The sequence below is a fragment of the Budorcas taxicolor genome, chromosome 22 (assembly GCF_023091745.1).
Source record: "Budorcas taxicolor isolate Tak-1 chromosome 22, Takin1.1, whole genome shotgun sequence".
In the NCBI taxonomy this organism is placed as follows: Eukaryota; Metazoa; Chordata; class Mammalia; order Artiodactyla; family Bovidae; genus Budorcas; species Budorcas taxicolor.
The window spans coordinates 8,779,980-8,804,282 of NC_068931.1; the positions used below are offsets into that span (position 1 = coordinate 8,779,980).

Consider the following 24,303-nt stretch of genomic DNA (forward strand, 5'->3'; position numbering starts at 1 on the left):
ACATGTAAAATTATAAAAGTCTTAGAAGAAGGCATAGGAATAAATTATCATAACCTTGATTTAGTGATAGAGTCTTAGAAATTACACCTTAAAAGTATGAACAACAAAAGAAAAAATAAACTGGCACTCATCAGAATCAAAAACTGCATGCAAAAAATAAAAATGCATACATCAGAAGACACTATCAAGAAAATGAAAAGATAAGCTAAAGACTGGTAGAAAATGCTTGCAAATCAAATATCTGAGAAGGGTTTAATATCCACAATATAAAAAAAGCTCTCACAACTCAACAACAAAAAGGCAAACAGCCTTATCTAAACATGGGCTAATGGCCTAAATAGACATTTCTCTGAAGAAAAGACAGAAGTAGCCAAGAAGCCCATGAAATATTTTCAACATTGTTAGTCATGAGGGAAATGCAAATCAAAACCACAACAAGATTTACCACTTCACACCCAGTAGGATGGGTATAATTTTTAAAAGACAGAAACAAAACCAAAAAAGAACAAGTATCACTGAGGATTTGGGGAAATAAGAATTCTCATATATTGTACTGGAAAAATAATGGCTCAGTCGATGTAAAAAAAACATTGTTGGTCTCTCTAAAGTTATATAATTACCATATGACCCAGAAATTCTACTCCTATCTGTACCAAAAAGAATTGAAAACCGATACCCAAATAAATACATGTACATTCCTGTTCTTAACAGCTCTGTTCAAAAGTACCAAAAGATGGAAACAATCCAGGTATCCATCAGCCCATCAGTGGATGAACAAATTGTGGTATATCCATACAATCAAACGCTCTACAGCCAACAAGGAGAGGAAGAAAGTGCTGATGCTTGTTGCACAGTTCAGGGACCTCGGAAACCTTATGTTGAAGAAGCCAGATACATTTTCATACGTATATTCATATGATTCCATTCATATGAAATAGCCAAAACAGGTAAATCCATGGAGACAGAAAGGAAATCTGTGGTTCCTGGTGTCTTCCTATATAATGCTTACTGTATTTCCTTTGGGAATGATGAAAATGTTTTAGAATTAGAAGTGGTTGTACAACATCGTGAATTTATCAAATGCCACTAAGATATTCACTTTAAAACAGTTAACTTCAGGGTGTCCCTGGCGATCCAGTGGTTGGGACTTTGCCTTCCAATACAGAGGGTGCTGATTCATCCCTAGTGGGGAGCTAGGATCCCACATGCCTTGTTGCCGATAAACCAAAAATGGTTAAAGCAGAGATAATATTGTAACAAATACAATGAAGACTTTAAAAAAATGGTTAGCCTCATGTACTGTGATTTCACTATAAGAAAGAAAAAAAAAATTGGGAATGTCTCAGCCCTATAAAGCTATTTGAGTTTTCCTCTAGTCTTATAGATTTATTTTTAATTTGGTTTTTAATTTTAAGAAATATTATAACCATAGCATTTTGTCATTTTAAATAAGAAGCTAAATATTATTTTTATCACTATTTTAAATCAAACTAATATATAAATCAACTGATAACAGCTATGGGAACTGCCAATCATTTTATAATATAGCAGATTATTAGTAGTATGCCAGTCATATAAAATACAAAATGAGATATAATTTCATATCTGAATATCACAACCTATAAAATTTCATGAAGTTCTAATTCTGTAAAATATAAGTGACCTAAAGAGTCAAAATTTGCATCTTCATTTTAATTGGTTATGGGATAAATGTTATTTATCTGATACATAAAAAGGAGGTTTTAAAGGCTGATAAAAGATCCCATTAACCCTACAGATTTTGTTGCCCTCTCACATTTGCCTTGTAATAGAATAAGAGAGGGGATGAGAATTAAAGATAAATGAAAATATACAGTAAAATTTAAATAATGAAAATCAAAGCATAAACACGCACGTTCATTTAATGATCTGCTACACACATTTGTGAGGATGTGCCAAACACGTGGACTGAGATTTAATATTCATGATTTTAATTTCACAAGACATGACAGCATTTGGTGTTTTAGTAAAAGAAAGTAGAAGTCCACACGCAAATAATTTATTCCCAGAAATGCTGCTTCATGCATATAAAATCTTATGTGCGCACTTTTGCTCCAGTAGAGAATCACAAAAGGGGAAGAAAACTAATACTCCTAGTTTAGTATTAGTTTTGTAGAAATCAATTCACTGTGGGTGTGTGCATGTATGTGTGTATGTATTTGAGTGGAGGTGAAAGCAATCATAGTATATTAAAGTAAATGCCACCCTATTTTGCAGTATATTGATTTATTTCAATTCAGTGGGGCACTTTCAGTAGATATCATCCTTATGATATCTGTAAGTGGTACTTAAGTATCTTTATTTCTGCTAACTTCAGAATTTCTTAAGCAAAAGGACATTGTTTTGCTCAATCTACATAATTCCATTCACCTTTGTTAAAATGTACCCAAAACCGTGGATGTGTTTTTCAGTTTCATGAGCAAATAATTTATTTTGAAGAATGTCTTCTGTAGCCTAGGGTTTAATAGTGTGGTATACATGCTATTCTTCAAAATAAATTATTTTCATTTTTATTAATAAGATATAGCATATTTAACACACTTTTATTATATTTTTCCATATGTCTAAACATCTCTATAGTTATATAAGTACTTACACATGATCTTAGCCAAAAGGCTGAGAAGCAATACAGTTATATAAGTATTTACTAATGGCTATTTTAAAAGTTGAAATTTCTAGTGTATCTCAGAGCAAAGCAGAGTAAGAACAGCTAAAGAAAAACATAAGATAATATAATAAATCTAATAACATCAAATTATAGTGTTCTATACTTATTACTCAACAGCAAAAGAATAGGTATAATTATTGTTTATTCTTAAATGGTTCAACAAATTTATGAGTAGTAGAAGGCTTTGGAAGAATGATAATGAATGGAGGAAAGTTAAAGTTACAGCTGCCTGCTACACCACCGAATGGAAATAATACGTTTCTAAAGACAAAGTTGCTAAACAAAATATACATAATGTCAATTCTGTTCAAAGAATGGACACTTTCAGTAAAGTAAATTCATTAGGAATTGACTTTGATGGCCTTTCCACTTTGGGATTAATTCATCATTTTCCTGAGACACATCAATTACCTCTCTGTCACATTAACTTTCTGAGAATGACCCTGTATGTGACCTGAATGAAGGGAATCAGTTGCCAGAATGATTTAAGAAAACAGGCTTCCAAAGTGCTTCATGAGGGGCATGTCGACAAGCCATGGGGCCTTGCTCAGTAGAATACTGACCATTTTTTCCAATGATGTTTCACTTGAAAAAGTATGGTTTGCGATATAAAATACATATACTGCACGTCAAGAGAATTAAGGCTTCACAAACACAGAAATCTCTGCCATACACTGAAGAAACCATCTGAGCCCTACAGGGTAGTCTATTTTCTAAAATTGTTGGGAATTGCAGTTCTACTTTTCACTGTTACAGCAAAATCATGACATATTTTGATAAATGTCAGGTAATACGTGCTTGTTTCCTCTTCGGTTGTTTGGTTATGTTTTATCACGTTACGGTGGTCACAAACCCCACTTTTCCTTTCCTTCCCTTTCAATCAAGTTCTCTTACCTTATTCTCTGTCCTGAAGTTCAAAGAAGCGAACAGAGAGAGAAACAGGACACGTAAGAGCTCAGAAAGGGATTCGAATTCGTGAACCTTACAGCTGTTTATTTGGCTTTTTTTCTTTTCACCGAGCCTTGGAAAAGACGGTCCTTTCTAACAACATTCTCCAGCTAGGGTTTTATCACTCTAAAGGGATCTGCAGCTTTCAGTGTCTGTGGGCTGTAGTACACACAACCATGTACTTTCTAGATAACCCACAGCAATGCATATAATTCTCATCCACAGAGATGCAGATTAATTTTGCCTGGTGGAAGTACAATTTATTTCTTTATCCCTTGTGGGGAAAAAAAAATCAGTTTTGCATCTGATAACCAAATTCATTTATGCATTCTGGTTGCCCATTTGTCTGTTACTTAGATCCTTCAACTGGCTATATCATCTTACTGGTTGATTCGGGAGGGGATGGAAGAAATAAAACCTTTCACATGTGTTCATTTTATGTTTGTATGAGATTTATGAGTTTAGCATTTTATATGCCAGCATCCATTTCCTCATCTTATTCATACACAGTATTTTTATGCATTTAGATATATGCTAATTCTATAGGGTACTTATATATATATGTATATAGACATATATATACAAACATGTTATTCCTATATGGTACTGATGCACATAATTTTACACATACAGATTAGTTTTATTGAAATAATGTTAAAACCACAGTTTGGATTTGTGTTATAATAACATCTACACAATTTCCTGGACTTCGGCTTGTTCTGTATGAAGCTTTGATTCATTTGATATTGAGAGACATCCGAACCTTGATATTTTGATCTGTAAAGATTTCTGTGGCTCCAAGGATTATGACCTGCAGCTGCTCCATGACAGATAATTGTTTTGGTTTAAGTGCATGCGTGTTAAGTCGCTCACTCCTGTCTGACTCTTTGCAACCCTATGGACCATTGCCTGCCTGGTTCCGCTGTCCATGGGATTTCCCAGGCAAGAAGACTCAAGTAGGTTGCCTGTGTCCTCCTCCAGGGGAACTTCCTCACCCAGGGATTGAACCCAAGTCTCTTATGTTTCCAACGTTGGCAGATGGGTTCTTTATCACTGGTGCCACCTGGGACACCTTTAGTTTAAGGAGTGAGTCTGAATTCTTAATGAAGAAGGTTAAAAAAATTCACTAACACCTCCCAGCCATCAAAATGATACACACTGAAGGAACAGCCTCGCGATTGATGAGCACACCCAACAAGTTATTCAGATCTTCCAAAATCTTCCTGGTTTCCAAGCTCTGTCTACTTCTAAACCAAAGAACTGCACTGGTCCCAAGAGCCCAGGTCTAAACTCAGAGCGGTCTGCTAACACGATAAGGCACATTGGCATATATACCAGCTCCAAGGGCTTCCCTGGTGGTTCAGTGGTAAAATCCGCCTACAAAGCAGGAGCTACAGGAGACGTGGATTTGATTTCTAGGTCAGGAAGATCCCTGCAGGAAAGCATGGCAACCCACTCCAGTATTCTTGCCTGGAGAATCCCATGGACAGAGGAACCTGGTGGGCTACAGTCCATAGGGTCGCAAAGAGTTGGACAAGACTGAAGCAACTGAGCATGCATGCACACACCAGCTCCAAACAGGCCCCAATCAGCCCTCATACTTCCTAACTGACACACTTTATGCTATAACAGCTGGATATAACCAGAAAGGCATCAAAGTGGGATAGAATGAAGTACTTCTTTCATGTTCCCATTCCACTTTGCTCTTAGCCATCATCACAATGTATTATTGATAACAATGGATGTGTAATATCTTCCCAGACAGACACTAAGCCCACGCTGGGCAAGGATAATGATTCAGTCATTTTCACATCACCAGCATCCAGAGCAATGACTGGCGCAAGGAATAATAAAAATAAGTGCTTGCTCTGTTCAGTGAATCAAAGGGAAACAGATATTCTGATGATCAAAACTTGCCCCATAATTGAAATAATTCTGTGCTTTCATGAGTGGCAAGCTGCAAAACATTCTCTACAGATTTATCCGTTGTGTACATGTCAGAAGCATATACCATTACTGACGGTTTATGAATCTGTACAATAGAAAATTATGATCACTGACTATAACATTTAACTTTAGATATCTGCATCACCAAGTCATGAAATACTAATCAAATTTAATCTTATATTTGCAATAAATCCCTAAAATCACAAAGAATAAACAAAAGTAATATGGAATTCAATTTTTCTGCCCATTTAGCTTTTACAGCTGATATGAATATGAACTACTTATATGACTCAAAAAATATGACCATTTCAAACTCATTTTTAACTCATTGTTAAAGGAACTGAGTGAAAAAGATAGAATGATGCATTAAGGTACCATAGCTACTTTCATGGGAGAAACAGGAACAAGCTGTATGTGTTTTGCAATATATTGACACCAACACATATACGTTACAACTGCCACTGAGAGTGTTTTAAAAATCTAAAAGCCATGTATCAAAAAAAATTACATCCATAGCAGTAAATATGTCTATTGGCTTTAGGACAAAATTCCAAAGCAAGCTAACTTTCCCAAAGTCAAAATTTGACTGTAATTCAGGTTTTAACATTTATGTCATAGCCTATAAAGGTTATTTGTAACATGATGTATTTAATTGACTTAAAAATAATTTTTCTGAGACTAAAAAGAAATCAGAGAGGAGTAAACCAGATATGTTTAAATGTTTATGTGGATATTTACCTTACACCAACAAATCCTAATTGTATAGTTGCCCAAACTGATGGAGAAAAATACTCACTGAAAAATAAGATCCACTGCTTGGATAACTGAGATGAAACTACGACAGGAAACCAAACATAGAGGTCCTTTACTGACTTCATGCTTTTCTTCCTTTTGGAAAAGCTTGAAACTCTCAGATTTGTCATACTCTAACATGTTCACACAAAATTTGTCACATTCTCTTTTCCTATGCATGAACAACATTTTAGATACATTTTATATTACCATGGGAAAAGATCAAACTATCGGATATGAGATAGTACAAAAAAGTGTATTCAGGCTTGAAGTTGTGAAAGTTAGGGCGGTACCCACCAGTCCTCAGGGCAGAAATACAAAGGAAGTGAAGACATTTGCTTCCAAAGAATTCCCATACCTTGTTTTTTTCCTGTGGCCCAACTCCTGACGTCTTGAAATCAGGACCTTCCGAGTTTTCACTTAGTCTATTTCTCCTGTGCAGGAGTTCTTCCATTTCTTTCACCTGGACCTTTAACCTTCTATTTTCTCTCTCCAGTCCTTGTTTTTCCTTTTCAAGTAGCTCCCTCTTGTCCCACTCAGATGTATTTTCAGCCTGCAATCTCTCTAGCTAAAGACAGAAAACACAGAAAAGCAGTATGTAGCATTTGCAATTGCCAAAGTGAATATGTCCATTTACACATTAATTTTTCTATTTTTTGGCCACATCCAAGGCAGGCAGGAAGTTAGTTCCTCGACCAGGGATTGAACCTGTGCCCCCTGCAGTGAAAGTATGTGGTGTTTTAACCACTGAACCACCAGGGAAGTCTCTACACAATTTTTAAAAAGAGAACTCTATTTGTCTGAAAAGTTGAAAACAACACATAAGCCCTAAGACCAGATCATGTGCTAGGTAAATTTACCCTTTCTCCTGGTTCATGGGACTATTTCTAGAACCAAACAGACCATATTTTTCAATTAAGTATATTAAGTGAGACATTGATGATATTTTGCCATCAAGCTCCACTCAGCTGATGAGAATTTATCAGTTGAGAAGGAACAAAATCATTTCTTGGGAAATTTTGGTTGGATGGATATAGTTCATATATTCATTCACTCATTCACTTATTTACTATACCTTTCAACTTCCAGGCACTATACTAGTCATTGTATATAGACGGTGAATGCAATAAAATATCATAAACACCATGGTTAAAGCACTGTACAGTATAGACAAACTCACCTGAATGAATGGCCTATTTGATTTTCAGGGAATGGAGGTTGGCAACATGATTAAAATCAGAGGTATTTTAAAACTATTTGTTATGGATCAAGGTTGAAAATTACTTGTTTTAACATTGTTAGTTTTAAATGGCTTGATGGCAAAGTGCTGAATAGTACTGCACTATTATAAAGTAGTTTCCATGACTTTAAATTTTCAAAGAGAAATCAACATTAAGAAAATGTTAGACTTCAATAATATCTTTGGAAATTAATTTTGATTAAAAAGTCTAAAAACTGCTTTTTCATACACACATAATTGAGCCATTATTGTAGAAAATGTTCTGTTCCCAAATCTAAGTGAGGCTCTGGTTTCTGAAAAAACAGGAAACTAAAATTACATTCTTGGCACTAGACCTTCTCTATCAATTAAACATAATAAACTAAGGGATCAAATTTTAGATGACGTGATTTGACATTTGGGGTGCCTGTTTGGGATATGAGGTGAAAACAGTATTTCACAATCCAATTTAGAACATGACATGACTTTGATTATTAAGATTAATGCTTAAACTTTTTGACTAGCATCACATCACTTATCAGAATGAAAATAATAAAGTTGTAATAAAAAATCATCAACTTTGTGATGAAAAATTAATTTTATGAGAATAAATGTATTCTTGGTCAAGGACAAATAGGATGCTATGTCAAGTCTTTGTAAAACTTTAGGCATTTAAAAGACATTGCTGAATTTGAATTTATACCTAATAACAGATAACAAGTAGAAATAGAATTTTAAATAAATAATAGATGGCTTGAATGAAAAAAATCTAAATTTAAAAAGTTGAAGGAATTATATTAACAGCAATAACAATAAAACTTAAATAATGATGTGTTATTATTTACTATTTGAAGGTTTTTATTGACATACCAATTATCTGATAAATTTAGGCATATAATAAACATCAAAAAAGTATGGGTTTGTGAAAACTGGATCAAAAATTTTATTAGCAATTATATTTTTATTTCATCTTTAATGATTCTTTCTTGTCAGATTATTCTTTTCTAAGAATCATACAAAATCTACTACCTTAAAAGCCATTCAATTAAATGTGGAGTTAAAAGGAATGAAAGAAATATCAGGTATTACTTTAAGCATTCAGAGTATTTTGTAAGCAGTTCTAACAACTGATCAATTTGAAATGGAATTCTATTGATTTACTTCCAATGATCAACAGAAAAATTCTAAAACATTTTAATTCTAACTGTAATACACTATGAATTTTAATAGTGAAAGTGTTAGTCTCTTACTTATGTCTGACTTTTTACAACCCCATGGACTGTAGCCCACCAGGCTCCTCTGTCCATGGAATTCTCCAGACAAGAATACTGGAGTAGGTAACCATTCCCTTCTCCAGGGGATCTTCCCAGCCCAGGGACTGAACCTGGGTCTCCTGCATTGTAGGCAGATTCTTTACCATCTGAACAGCCAGGGAAGGAGAATCAAGCTAAAAGTATCTCAACAAAAGGAAGTAAGAGATGGATGTGAATATTCTAAGAGCCAAGAGCCCAATCATGACATATTAGGAGCTTAGGAGAGTAGGTAAGAAAGCAAGTTAAATAAGCAGATACTTACACTTAGAAGGAAGTGTGATTTAAAGGATCATTTGAGTTTCTTATGAAAAAAATGTAATATTGTGATTATTCCCAAGGACCAAATTGAGTCATTTCTTTTATTCATATATATGTATATAAGTGTTTATGTATTTACTTCTTTCCTTCCTTCCTTCCAGCTTTATTGAGATATGAGTGACATATGTGTTCACAGCCTAACAATTTGGTTATTTCTAATTATATTCATCTATAAACTCAATCTTCACCCCTTGTCATTGCTTAATACTGCTGAAAGGACATCAGTAATAGATTGCAATGAACAAAATAACTAGAACGTAAGTTTTATGAAACCAGAGTTGGGTCAGTTTGCTCATCATCTGGCACCGAACACACGCTAGATCAGCGCTTCACAAGGACCTGTTGAAGGAAGGAAAACATGCATACTCTGTCTCTAGCAAGAAGCTCCTTTGTATTTCATTCACAGCAACTGGGCACAAAGTGAAATAAGATAGCATCGTAGCAGAGCCAGTCATTCACTCACCGATTCAATTGCCAATAGAATTTCTCAGCGCATTTACTCTTAAGTCTTATTACTGTTGTCGTAGTTCCTTTGTATTTTGTGATAGGAATGAGGTAAAGACAGGATTTTTTCAGTAAAATGACCAAAAGTTGAGTCCAATTCTTTTTATCCCAAGACACTATTTTTCATTTATAAAATATGGAAAGTATTTCCTACAACTTAGTATTATGAGACAGGAATGATTTAGGGAAAATAGTTATTAAACTTTCAAACTCAACATAAATATTTCTGTCATAAATATGTTTTCTAAAGAACAAAGCATACCAACAGCCAATTCAAATAATAACAGGTGAAAAAGTGTATTATTTTTCAGCATATTTTATCAAGACAACAAACATTTTTTAAATCGACCTTGTTGACTGAGAGAAACCCCCAACAGAATGCATGATATGGTGTTCTTCAGGCCAGTGAGTGTTGTGTACAAACAATGTGCATGTTCCAGCAATAGATTTGCAAATAGTCAGAATTTTCATTTCAGACAAGTTAGCTATAAAACCTCATTACAAACACCGTGCTTTTGAAGAGATAAAAGGCAGGAAGCTTGTCACTCCCTAGTAGTAAAAGATGATTACCCTTTTACTGAGGACCTAGTATGTTCCTGGTAAATAAGCTCTAAGGTTATTTCTTATCCTTACCACCATCCTGTAAGTTTGTGTGTGCTACACACGAGAAGGGAAACTGGGGTTCTGACAGTAGAAGTAATGTCAAGGTGGACAAAGGGTCCAAGCCAGGGTTCACCTAAGGTTCCTCTCTGCCTTCAATATGAGTTCATCCCACCCACACGAGGCTAACAGACACCCACTTATATAAGGATACAACCACATTCTGAATCCATTGTACTGCACTGTAGTAGGGAGATCAAACCAGTCAAACCTAAAGGAAATCAACCCTGAATATTCACTGGAAGGACTGACGCTGAAGCTGAAGCTCTGATATTTTGGCCACCTGATACAAAGAGCCAAATCATTGGAAAACACCTTGATGCTGTGAAAGATTGAAGGAAAAAGGAGAAGGGGGCAACAGAGGATGAGGTGGTTGGACGGCATCTCTGACTCAATGGACATGAGTTTGAGTAAATTCTGGGAGTTGGTGATGGACAAGTAAGCCTGGTATGCTGCAGTCCATGGGGTCACAAAGAGTCGGACATGACTGAGCAACTGAACTGAGTAACAGCTTGTGGTCATTCTAGTCATCACTTCCTCGTTGACCTATACATTTTGCAGGTCATGAGATGGTTACTTATGATTTCATAACTTTTAGAGTATCCTTATAATAAGTAAACATGAACTTGAGCAAACTCTAGTAGATAGTAAAGGACAGGGAAGCCTGACATGCTGCAGTCCATGGGGTTGCAAAGAGTTGGACACAACTTGGCGACTGAAAAACAACAACAACTAGGAAAAACTGTGTAAATATAAAATACTTAATAAAATCTGCACTAGGAAATTAAGAAAATCATAAAGGGCAGATCCTCTTTATTTCCAAAATCTCTCCTAAAAGTAATTTTCAGTTCAGTTCAGTTCAGTCGCTCAGTCATGTCCGACTCTTTGCGACCCCATGAATTGCAGCACGCCAGGCCTCCCTGTCCATCACCAACTCCCGGAGTTCACTCAGACTCACGTCCATCGAGTCAGTGATGCCATCCAGCCATCTCATCCTCCGTCGTCCCCTTCTCCTCCTGCCCCCAATCCCTCCCAGCACCAGAGTCTTTTCCAATGAGTCAACTCTTCGCATGAGGTGGCCAAAGTACTGGAGTTTCAGCTTGAGCATCATTCCTTCCAAAGAAATCCCAGGGCTGATCTCCTTCAGAATGGACTGGTTGGATCTCCTTGCAGTCCAAGGGACTCTCAAGAGTCTTCTCCAACACCACAGGTCAAAAGCATCAATTCTTCGGCGTTCAGCTTTCTTCTGGAGAAGGAAATGGCAACCCACTCCAGTGTTCTTGCCTGGAGAATCCCGGGGACGGGGGAGCCTGGTGGGCTGCCATCTATGGGGTCGCACAGAGTCGGACACGACTGAAGCAACTTAGCAGCAGCAGCAGCAGCAGCAGCAGCAGCAGCTTTCTTCACAGTCCAACTCTCACATCCATACATGACCACAGGAAAAACCATAGCGTTGACTAGACAGACCTTTGTTGGCAAAGTAACGTCTCTGCTTTTCAATATGCTATCTAGGTTGGTCATAACTTTTCTTCCAAAGAGTAATTTTAGAAGTATACAAACTTTCTTGGCCCCAGGTATGGTCTTCTCAGAGATTTTGACAGTTCTCAGTGTCTAAAGAACATGAAATCTGTGGAAATCACCTAAAGTTAAGGTTTTCCACTCAACTGAGATTATGTTTCATGTTAATCAATGTATTTATTTTTTCTAAAGGATTAACTACCGTTTTAATTAAAATTTATATTGACTATTGTATTATACTCTGATGGTTCAAATAAAACAGAAACTTAACTTTAATTATTAACACTGAGCTCTAAAGAAGAAAAAAGTACATAGTATATTATTTATATGGGGGAAAGAATAGAAAAGGAGATAGTAGAATGAATTAGATCTAGAGTATAATGATAAAAATGAAATAGTGGCAAAAGTATTAATGAGAAACCCCTAAATCACCACTTTATGTCAAGAATGACTTAGTGTAACAATTTTATGTTTTAATATTGCTTTTTTAATATCTTCTTTGGGGGGAAATTTGACAAAAGAGATATGTTAATGAATTCTTTCAAGAAACAGTGAAGAATAAAAAATGAGTTTGTTTCATTGATCAAACCAGAATCACACAAACTTTTTAAGTATTAAAATAGGATTGTTCATTAAAAAGACTAATATTAATATTATAATAAGCAAGTTCATTCCTTCCATTCATCTTTAATCTAAAGTCAGTACTTTTTACAGCCTCCTCTACTTACCACTGGCTTCCAGTGACAGCTGTTGATAGATCAACTGTCTTTATGCAGGTGACTCTGAGTCTGGGTTCTTAACTCTGCTGTTTCTTTAGCCTCCCAATCCTTTACCCAGGTACTACTCTATTTATAATACATATATATTATATTTATAAATGTGATTTTCTCTGGTATATATACATATATATATGTATACTTAATTGGTCTTATATTCAACAGTATCCTTAAACTCTCATGAATTATATTTTATAGATTAGTTTGTGTTCTCTAAATAATTATACCTTCTGTGATCATTACAATTTTGTATCTTTTCAATTCTTATAACTTTATTACTTTTCCTCTTTTGTTGAACTGCCTGGCATCTGAAACAGAATATTAAATAAAAATTGGTACCATGCTTCTGGTTTTGCTGTTCACTCGTTAAGTCATGTCCAACACTTTGTGACCCCATGGACATACCAGGCTTCCTTGTCCTTCACTATCTCCATGGATTTGCTCAAATACATGTCCATTCAGTCAGTGATGCTGGATAACCATCTCATCCTCTGTCGCCCCCTTCTCCTCCCGCCCTCAGTCTTTCCCAGCATCAGGATCTTTTCAAATCAGTCAGTTCTTCATAAAAGGTGGCCAAAGTACTGGAACTTCAGCATCAGTCCTTCTGAATGTTCAGGGTTGATTTCCTTTACTGGTTTGATCTCCTTGTAGTTCAGGGACTCTCAAGAGTCTTCTCCAACACCACAATTTGAAAACATCAATTCTTCGGTGCTCAGCCTTCTTCATGGTCCAACTCTCACATCCATACATGACTACTAGAAAAACCATAGCTTTGACTATATAGACCTTTGTCGGCAAAGTGATATCTCTGCTTTTTAATATGCTGTCTAGGTTTGTCAAGCTTCTAATACTTCATCACTAAATAAAATATTTGCTCCACAATTTTGTTACTCTATCAGGTTTAAAAAGTTCACTTTGAGTCCTAAATATGCTAAAATGTTTTTTCCTATAATCATGAATTGAGTTGTACAACTGTTTTTTTAAGCAACTTTAGAAGTAACTACATAATTGACTTTTTCTTGTACTCTGTTTTGTGCTGACTTACATAATAAAAGACCTAATATTATAGTATACCTTGTATTCCTGTGACAAATTTTTATTCATCAAAATATTAAGACTACTCATAATTGGTCAATATTGTTGCTATTATATTTATGTGTGAAATTGATTATAATCTTCCTTGCTTATATTACCCTCGTCTAGATGCAGTATAAGGATTAAACTAATACAATAAAAAGAATTGGGAAGTTTTCTCTCTTTTTTTTTCTCTTTTTTAGAAGATGCTCTATAAAACTAGAATCATCTACATAGAATGGTAGAATTTAACCATAAAGTATTCTGATGCTAGAGTATTATTATAAAAAGTTTTAATTCATTAATTTTTAATTTACTTTATTTAATGTTACAAATGGATTTCAGCTTTCTATTTTTATAAGAGTCATACTGGGTAAGTTATATTTTCTGGTCAATAATTCATTTCATGTAAGATTTTATTTTTATTAGAATTCTCTCTGCAGAGTGGTTCCCTATCTTTGTAAACCTCTGATATATCTAAAAGTTTGTCCCTTTTTTATTACTAGGCTTTTAAAATTATATCTCTTAATTAATTTTGCCTTAATTAATTTTTCAAAAAACCAGCTTCTGTCTTTGCTAACTCTATTCTACTTTTTTTGTATTAATTTCTAATATTGACTTTCTCTCTTTCTACATTCATTGTGCTTTTTTTTTTTCTGTTAGGATTTAGTTTGCTAATTTTTGTCTTTGATACTGGGTTAATCTGGATATTTCAAGAAGCAACTCTTACAGCTGGCATTTAAAATACAATAAATTGACTGGGGGGACTGCATACGAGAGAGAATGGAGGAGAGACAGGAAAGGCCGAGAACAGTCAGATTGGGATCAGGAACGACTGCATGAGGGAGAGACAGGGAAGGAAGGCAGATTGGGTCTGATCATCTCAGACATCAAAGGCTTCCTCGGAAAGGGAGGTGAGGACACAGAGTATTTGAGTCAAAGTCATTAGTGAGAAGGGTTGCATGTCCCAACACCAGGAGGCCTGTCTTTGGCTGGGAGTTGTCTATGAGAAGTGCACTGTCATTCCCTGGATTTCAGACGAGGGCAGCTGGGGTTCTGGGTTAATTACACTCATTGTAATTGAGATCTGAGAAGCACTGTCCCACGGCAGACATAACCATTTCCGAATATAGTCACTGATGTTAAAAATATCCCTGAATTCTGCAGCATCCCTTAAGATTTCAGTGCTTTTTATCCTTCAGCCTTAAATTCCATTAAATTTCTCTTTGACCTATGTTACTTAAATGTCTGTTTTACAATATAAAAGAAATGAGTTTCTGAAAGTTATTTTTCTGTAAGCAATGCTATGATAAATGACCACCTAGGGTCAAAACAGAGTATCTTTTGGGGATCACATCATTTAGAACATGACTATAGACTAAAACTTTCTTTCTCAACACAGCCTCCGAAAATTAAAAATGGAAAGAAATAAAATCACCTATTCCATGAGTATAATTTAGAGATGGTACAGAAACCTTGATTCACACGCAACAGGGAAGATAAATATCCAAGAGCCACAGAGCATTCTCTGGAGACCAGGTGGCACCGTCAGAGAGACAGTGTGCAGAAGAGAGCAGACCAGTCAGGGTGGACATCCTGCAAGAGAAGACACCACCTACAGAGGCAAGTATTGATACTAACAGGGATTTGAGACCTGGAGGATCAAAACTAGCCGCTGGTTTCCTCAGCATGTTTGGCCCTTAAAACCTTATAGTCACCAAGTTGTATTAATAGGTACATAGGAAACCAATGTATTTTGAATACATCATGCATGCTTGCTCAGTCGCTCAGTCAAGTCCAACTCTTCTGCCAACCAATGGACTGCAGCCCACCAGGCTCCTCTGGCCATGGGAATTCCTAGGCAAGAATACTGGAGTGGCTTGCCATGTCCTTCTCCAGGGGATCTTCCCGACCCAGGGATCGAACCCAGGTCACATCAATCTCCTGGCAGGCAAATTCTCTACTGTGCCACCCGGGAAACCCATTTTGAACACATCAAATGTAGTCAAATATAAACACATCAAATCATACTCCCAACGAGTATATTATGCTCATTATGCCCTCCTCCCATTTTATTTTTTTCTGTCAACCTCGCAGAAGTTTGAAACAGAAGGCTCTCATCTTTTGCATTTGCACCTTGTCTTCTTCCCATCTACTCATCTAGTTTAAGGCACATGCTTCCACAATGTCTCTCTTGATACAAAAGCATGTTTTCTAAGGGAAGTATTTTTGAGGATGATGATAGGAAAGTTCTCAATCAAATGCCTCTAGCATGAAACAGAATATTTCTCTCTACTGGAGATTTGAATCATGATTCAGTGCAACTATATTGTAACATATGTAGTAAAGCCATTTTGAAGTTGAAGCATTGAGGGGAATACTTAAAATGAAGACACAAAAGTGTTAATAGCATTATGAAATGAACTAGCTAAATTCCGTTATTCCTCCCATGGAAAGCAGTAAGCAGGATCTTGAAAAAAACCATACAGAACCTGCAGGCCAAGGGAACAGAAGTCCCAAATGCATGCGTGTGAACCAAAGAGAATAAGACCCAGAGGGCATCACAGCAGAGATCTTAAGAAGCCAGAGGACACTGAGAAAACTCAAGGTGCCTCAAGGTTGGGATTTCAGAAATGTGCAGGAATTTCTGAAGACACAGGCTGATCCTGAGACTCTAACATTTAAGAGTTTTGATTAACACAATTTCTTCTATTACCTCTGACATCCCAATCTTCAGTAGACTGTTTTCTACCCAACGAAAGTTAGTAAAAAATTTACAGTTAAAGACATTAAATCTCAGATTATAATTAAATCACCAGCTCAATGGGTGTGAATTTGAGCATACTCAGGGAAATACTGGGCTTCCCTGGTGGCTCAGACAGTAAAGAATCTGCCTGCAATGCAGGAGACCCCAGTTCAATCCCTGGGTCAGGAAGATCTCCTGGAGAAGGGAATGGCTATCCACTCCCGTATTCTCACCTAGAGAATTGCACAGACAGAGGAGCCTGGCATGCTGCAGTCCATGGGGTTGCAAAGAATTGGCCACAACTTAGCTACCGAACAACAACAATTAAATCATCAATCTAACTTAGCCAGAAAACTTTCCCAAAAACCTAGTCATCTGGAAAAGATACTGCTGTTGAGATACCCAAGCAAAGACTTTCAAATCCTGCATTTCACTCCACATTATTTAAAACCCTTTCTGAAAAAATAAAATCTGTTACTTGAGGCACTTAATACTTCCTGGATAAATGATTACTGGTTTCCATCCATTATTCGGTTTTATATTTATCAGTTTTCTGTAACTCCAGGACAAGTGACAGGTTTCAGCTTGGATAATTGGACTATTTAGACTTATATTTGTCTAAATGACCAGAATGCATATCCATGTATGACAGTTTGATTTTCACTTTTCCAAGAACATTATTTTTCTCTGATGGTTTACTTATATCGCATATCTTTTTATAGATTCTGGTTCCTGAGTTTCATCAATAAGAACTCAGAATGTGCCAGAACGCTTAAATCCATAACACTAACAGGCTTCTAAATTAACCTGCTTGCAAACGTCAATATCCTCTTTCAAAATTATATAATCATTTCTGATACATTCATCATGTTCTCAGTAATCTAGGTCTCTTTGCTAGAACATGTAAAGTCAATAAGAAGTATATGATCCAAGTGATTTAAATGAATTCAAATCAACACCTATTGTGGCAATTTCAGAAAATTAAATTATGATGCCACCAGATTTCGAATTATATGACACCCTCCTCATTAAAGAAGATTCCATTTAACTATGTCGGTAAATAAAGTCTCAGGCATTTCTTCATTTAAAATTCCTAACTAGCCCAACTCCCCCAGCACCACACACATCTACTTTGTAGCTCCCCTAGAGTTGAACATATGTAATGAACTGCGTGATTTTTTTTATGAATGCTGTGTCTCTCATTGAAGGCAGTTCTCTGAGGTCAGGCTCATTTCTACTTTAGACACCACTGAGTTACTATTAATAGATCCTAGCACAGCTTCAGTCCTGTCTGATTCTTTGTGATCCTGAGGACTGTAGCCCACCAGGCTCCTCTGTCCATGGGATTCTCCAGCAAGAATATTGAGGTGGGTTGCCATTTCCTCCTCTAGGGGAACATCCTCACGCAGGAATTGAACCAGTGTCTCCTGCCCTGGCAGAAAGATTCTTTACCACTAGCACCACCTGGGAAGCACAATGAAAGTGAAAGCCACTCAATCGTGTCTGACTCTTGGCAAACCCTTGAACTATACAGTCCATGGAATTCTCCAGGCCAGAATACTAGAATGGGTAACCATTCCCTTCTCCAGGGGATCTTCCCAACCCTGGGATCGAACCCAGGTCTCCCGCATTGCAGGCAGATTGTTGACCAGCTGAGCCAGGGAAGAACAGGAGGACAGTACAATATTTCTAGAATTAAAAATTGAATTTATAATTTAATAAAACACCTTAAAAACGTTTTCTCTTTTAAAGCAGAGAACAAAACACTCTCTACCCTCTGTGTTCCCCCACCCCCACTCTACCTTGAAAAACATTTAGGAATGAATGGCTCCTCTCCTAGTCATCAAATTATTCACACAAACAACATAATCTATAGTTGAGTAAGAAGAAAAGGAAGAACTTTTTATTTACTGTCAATATCCCAATATGTTAAAAAACAAAACAAAACCCAACTCTTCAATATATTCTCCTTCTCAACAAAAATGCTCTAAATTTTTTTACATGTCAAATTATGCAGTTAGACATGAGCAACACAGGGTGGTCTAACAGAAAAAGATTCAAGATAATCTCTAAACCCCACTCCAGACACCCTGTAATGTGGCCCTGGAAAGCTCATGGATAGGCTATTAATACAAAATAACCACAGACTTTTCCAACTCGCAGGCTGCCTAGGTACACAGTGGATACAAACTAACCACAGGGGCTTCTCCAACTTCGGCACATGACACCTTGATGCACAGCTGTGTCCTCAAGTGACCTTAGGCAGCCCAGAGCCTATAAAAGGCTCATAAATATTCTATACATGCCTACATCTAATTAGAGGAGACTGAATTATGGGAAAGACATGAGCAATAGAGCCTGTTGCTTTGCAACTTGCAACAATCAATCAAAACTGTCATTCCACGCCCACCTAGATGAATATGTAAAAGCTTTGTCTTGAAAACCATGTATCTCATCATTCCATTGCCAGTCCCTCTCTCAGCTTGGCCCACTTCTTCCTTGAGATGTTTTTCTGTTCTTTCTTCAATACAGTAGTTTTGCCACTGCTAAGACTTCAGATTCTTCTTTGTGTCCTTACTAAGAACAGAGGCCCATGAGGAAGGGTCCTCTTTGACCCTCCCTATTGCGTAACAGTAGAACATTGTTTGTATTACGTTTATTTGCTGGCAATACTGCGGTCTTTAGCTGTCTCACACGCTACTCTCTTTACCACAGTCCTCACCTCTACCTTTCCTCTTTACATAACTTCGATGCTATTCACATCTCATCCTTCACATCTCATCAACACCTTTTCTATGAGCTCACATAGATCACTATTCTCCACGCATCTAAGTACATAACACCCTGGGTTTAACTATCTGGGTTGGTTGGTTTGCTTCTAGTACCAAGTATACTGGCTATTGTTGCTAAATATTTGCTGAATAAATAACTGAATTAGACAATGAGTGGATAAGCAAATAAACTACAATTTCATTGCCTGGCCTTGTTTTTCATTTCACTGTCATTTTGAGAATCCAGTCGGTATGCACACATGGAGAAAATTTGCCTTAAACCCCAACAATGACACAATTGCTGAACATGAAAAAAATCTTATGTTACAAAATGTTTATGTTTTATCCTGCATAAGCAAAATAAAGAAGACTACTTATATAATCACAAGTCAAATTTAACATGTTACCCATCTGGGCCTTTTTGTCTTAATAAGCACCATATTAAAAGTAAATAAATATAGACATTCTGAAAAAGAGAAAAATGAATATATTTGGTTCCTTCAGCTTATATCATACTGCATTCAGTTAGGAGGAGGAAGAAAAAGAAATCATTTCAAGAGCACTGGTGGCAGGGAGGCTCTAGAGAGAAGGGATATGTGTATTCTTATGGTCGATTCATGTTGTTGTATGGTGGAAACTAACACAGCATTGCAAAGCAATTATCCTCCATTTAAAAAATAAAGAACATACTCTCATATGATGTGAAAAGATTATAATCCAAATGAAGCATCAGAGAAAATGTGTCAAAAGTGTGGGGAGGGGGATACATCCAGTGCCATTGTGGGTAATTCACTAACTTCAGAAAGGAGCCTGTGAAATGAAGGACTACCTGGTAACTCTCATGTTCTTTCCAGCTCCAGACTCTCATGGTCTTTGTCCACATAATCACTGGAGATTTGCCTGAGTGTCAATGAGGGAAAAGATATAATTCAAAACACTTAGTGATTCAAGAATAGGAAAGAATTCTACTCCTTTGGAAGGTATACAGACTAATTTTGGAGCCACATTATTCACATTAAAAGATGCAATCCCCCAGCAAACATGTATTAGAGACCTATTGGCACCAGAAACTGTGGTCAGTGCAGTACTGTAAGACAGTGCCCTTAAATTCCAAAAGTTTACAGCTGAGGAGAGGAAGAACACACGCATATTATAGAAGTATCCTGAAGTCTTCTATGGGATATCACAGAATTATCTACAGTGTTACTAAAGTGTAAAAATTTGATTATCATTCCGATATAGGATCTACAAAATGATATTAGAATGACAAGGGAGAAAACATGTATTCCTTACATGCCTACTACATATGTGTAATGTACAATGTTTAGTACTTCACATATATGGATGAATTAATCCTTTAGATGAGCTATTACTTAAACTATGTTTTCCAGACAATCAAACAGACTCAGAAAGCCTACATAAGGACTTTCCTTGTGGCTCAGAGGTAAAGAATCTGCCTGTCAATGAAAGAGACATTCGTTTGATCCTTGGATAGAGAAGATCCTACATGCCATGGAACAACTAAACACGAGCACCACAACTACTGAGCCTGTGTTCTAGAGCCGGGAGCTGCAGCTACCGAGCTACGGGCTGCAACTACTGAAGCCCATGTGCCCCAAGCTCATCTCTGGAACAAGAGAAGCCACCGCATTTAGAAGCCTGTTCACTGCAATTAGAGAAGAGCCCTTGCAGCAACGAAGACCCAGGACAGCCAAACATAGATAAATAAAAAGTATTTTCTAGAAAAAGAAGAAGACCTATGTAGTTGTTAGCAAGCCAGATGGCAAGAAGGTACCAAGATAAGAATTTGGACTCAGGTCTCTGGGACCCCAAAAATGGAAATAAAGCTAAAGATGCCTATTTTCAGAGGAGTATATAGAAAGGGTGGAACTTGTCATACATACTGAGAGAAGACTGGAAGTTTTTAACTGTATTTTTGAGATAATTGTACATTCTTAAGCAGTTGTAAGAAATGATCAAAATAAATCCCAAGTGCCCTATATACTGTGTGGCCAAGTGGTAACATCGTTATAACAAAGTAATAACCAGATGTCAACAATCATATAGTCAAAATAGGGGGCATTTTCATCAGAAGGATGTATCATGTTGCCTCTTTATAGCCACACACACTCCCCTCCCATCCCTCCTTCATCCCCTGAAACCACTAATCTGCTCTCTGTTTCGAAATATGTATAATTTCAGTACTGTAATACAAATGGAATTATGGGCTTATGTTATCTTCTAAGATTTTTCACTCAACATGCTTCTCCAAAGATGCATCCAGATTGCTGTACAGATAAAAAAATTCATTCTATTTAACTGCTGAGGTATATCCCAAGGTATGATTGTATTATTGTTTCCTCATGGAAGGTATTGTTTTTGTATCCAAATTTTGGCATTTACAAACAAAAACTGCTTTAAAGATCCATGGGTAAGTGTGGATATACGTTTGAAGGTATATATTCTCATTTCTCTGAGAGAAATACCCAGGAGTGCAATTTCTTCATCATATGAGAGTTGTTATTTGGGAACCCACCAGACTGTTTTCCTGTGTGATTGCATGATTTACATTTCCTGCAGAAAGGTGCATGGCCAGGAGCTCTGCATTCTCACCAGCATTGCTGTTGTTACTAATTTCTATTTTAGCCATTCTGTTAAGTATGTAGTTACAAGCTCACGGTGGTTTTAATTTGCATTCCCTTGATGGCTCATGTATTGACATCTTTTCACGTGCTTGCTTACTGGAGACAATTTATCTTAGTTTTCTTTCATCTGAAAGTGTCCTAAAGGACACGTTGACTGGATATAGTATTTGCGTTGACAATTCTTTTAGAATTTGGACAAGTGCGTGCTACTTTTTTCTGGCCTCCATGGTTTCTGATGCAATTTGCACTGTCATTTGGATTATTTCTTCCCTATAGCTCAGGTGTAATTTCCTTCCTGTTGTCAAGATTATTTTTTCTTAATTCTCCACACGTTGACTAATGTGTCTTGATGTGGACCTACTTGAGGTTATACTGATTGGGGTTTGCTAAGCATCTTGGAGAAGGAAATGGTAACCCACTCCAGTGTTCTTGCCTGGAGAATCCCAGGGATGGTGGAGCCTGGTGGGCTGCCATCTATGGGGTCGCACAGAGTCAGACACGACTGAAGCGACTTAGCAGCAGCAGCAGCAAGCATCTTGACTGCAGATTTGACCCTTTTCCTAAATTTGGAAAATTTTCATTCTATTTCTTTGAGTAATATTTTCAGCCCACGTAATTTCTCTTCTCACACTGGCCTCCAGAGGCTTAAGTGTTTGATATTTGTTAGCATCCCACAGGCACCCTACCACAATCCTTGTTAGCGAAGGCTTTTTCTCTTCCAGACTGTTTCAGACTGGATTCTTTCCCCTCTCCCTTCCACTCATTTTTTTTTTTTTAATTGTGGTTACTATGCTTTTCCCTTCTAACCTTTCCATTTGTTTCTTCTTTGTATTTTCTATTTCTCTGGTGGGGCCAGAGGTAAAGAACTCACCATCAATACAGGAGACACAAGAGACTAGGGTTCAATCTCTGGACTGGGAAGATCCCCTGGAGCAGGGCATGGCAACTCACTTCAGTATTCTTGCCTGGAGAATCCCATGGATGGAGGAGCCTGGTGGGCTACAGTCCAAGGGGTTGCAAAGAGTCAGACATGACTGAGCAGCTAAGCATAAGTGGCTAAGCATGGCTATTTTTTCTATTTGTTTCAAGCATGGTTACTATTGCTGATTAGAGCGTTTTTATGATGGCCACTTTAAAATCCTTGCCAAGGAATGCAAACATCTCTGTCTTTGCAGAATCGGCATTTCTTGCCTGTCGTTTTCATTCACTTTGAGATATTTTGGTTCTTGATATGATGAGTAATATTCAGTTGTGTTCTGAACATATTCAGTATTATCTTATGAGACTCTATTTTATCTAAACATGGGGGGTTCCTCTGACACACCATTCTGGAAGGTTAAGAGGCAGCACTAACTCATTACTTCCAGATGAAGGTACAAGTCCAGGTTCCCCACAAACCTCCACTGATACCTGGGGGGGGATGCCCCCTGCTGGAGGGGGATGGGAGTCACCGCTTCCACTAGACCTTGTTAGCTGGGGGAGGGTGGAGGTGAAATATAGGCTCCCCACCTGATTTTCACTGACACCAGGGAAAAGGTCTGGGGGTCTCATTACTGCCCAACGGGGATGACACCCTGGCTCCAACTCAGTCTTCAATGCCACCACTTCAGAAGAAAGGACAGAGCAACTTTCTACTGCCTTGCAAGAGTGAAAGTGTAGGCTCCCCAATCAGCTTTATTAACAGGAGTTGAGGTGGAGTACCACTGTTTTCTGTAGTTATTTGGTAGGCTAGAACATTTCTAATCTAGAAGTTTCCTGTCTTGCTAAGCTGGCCATTCCCTAGTCCTTTGATTAGAGCAAATGGATATCAGTTATCTTTTGTTTTCATCTGGTTGCATTGTATTTCCAGGTTTCTGGCCTCTTCCCAGCTCCAATTCTGGGATATATGCAGGGAAAAGAAAATCAGGCAACTCACCTCATGTCATTTCTTAGGTTCCAAGGTACCTGGCTGCAGGCCATTTCTCTTCAACTGGGAGAGTCCTTTATGTTTGCTTTACATATAGTTTTCAGAGTTTCTATGTGACTTATTGAGTTAAGAAGGGAAAAGTATGGGAAGACCCCCTGGAGTGGGAAATGCCAACCCTCTCCAGTATCCTTGCTGGGCAATTCCATGGACAGAGGAGCCTGGCAGGTTACAGTTCCCAGGGTCACAAGAATTGGACACGACTGAGCGACGAAACTACAACTAAGGGGAAAGCATATTGACTTAATCTTTCTGAAATGAAAGAGGAATAAGATATAAATGTGTGAATTGGTGAGAAGAAAAAACAACAAACCACAGAAAAGAAATATGAAATCAAAACTCCTGAAAATTTGAAACTGAAATGTAAGTGATACATTTTTTTTTAATAATATAAGATAAACT

At 37.2% G+C, this 24,303-nt stretch overlaps 1 protein-coding gene across 1 annotated transcript in view; it reads right to left on the reverse strand.

Moving 5' to 3' along the window:
- Positions 1–24,303, reverse strand: part of CCDC102B (coiled-coil domain containing 102B) — a 201,932-nt gene that overhangs the window by 135,818 nt on the left and 41,811 nt on the right. The window contains exon 5 of the mRNA XM_052660597.1: positions 6,753–6,962. Within this exon, the coding sequence (XP_052516557.1) occupies positions 6,753–6,962 (210 nt within the window). The remainder of the gene's footprint in view (positions 1–6,752; positions 6,963–24,303) is intronic.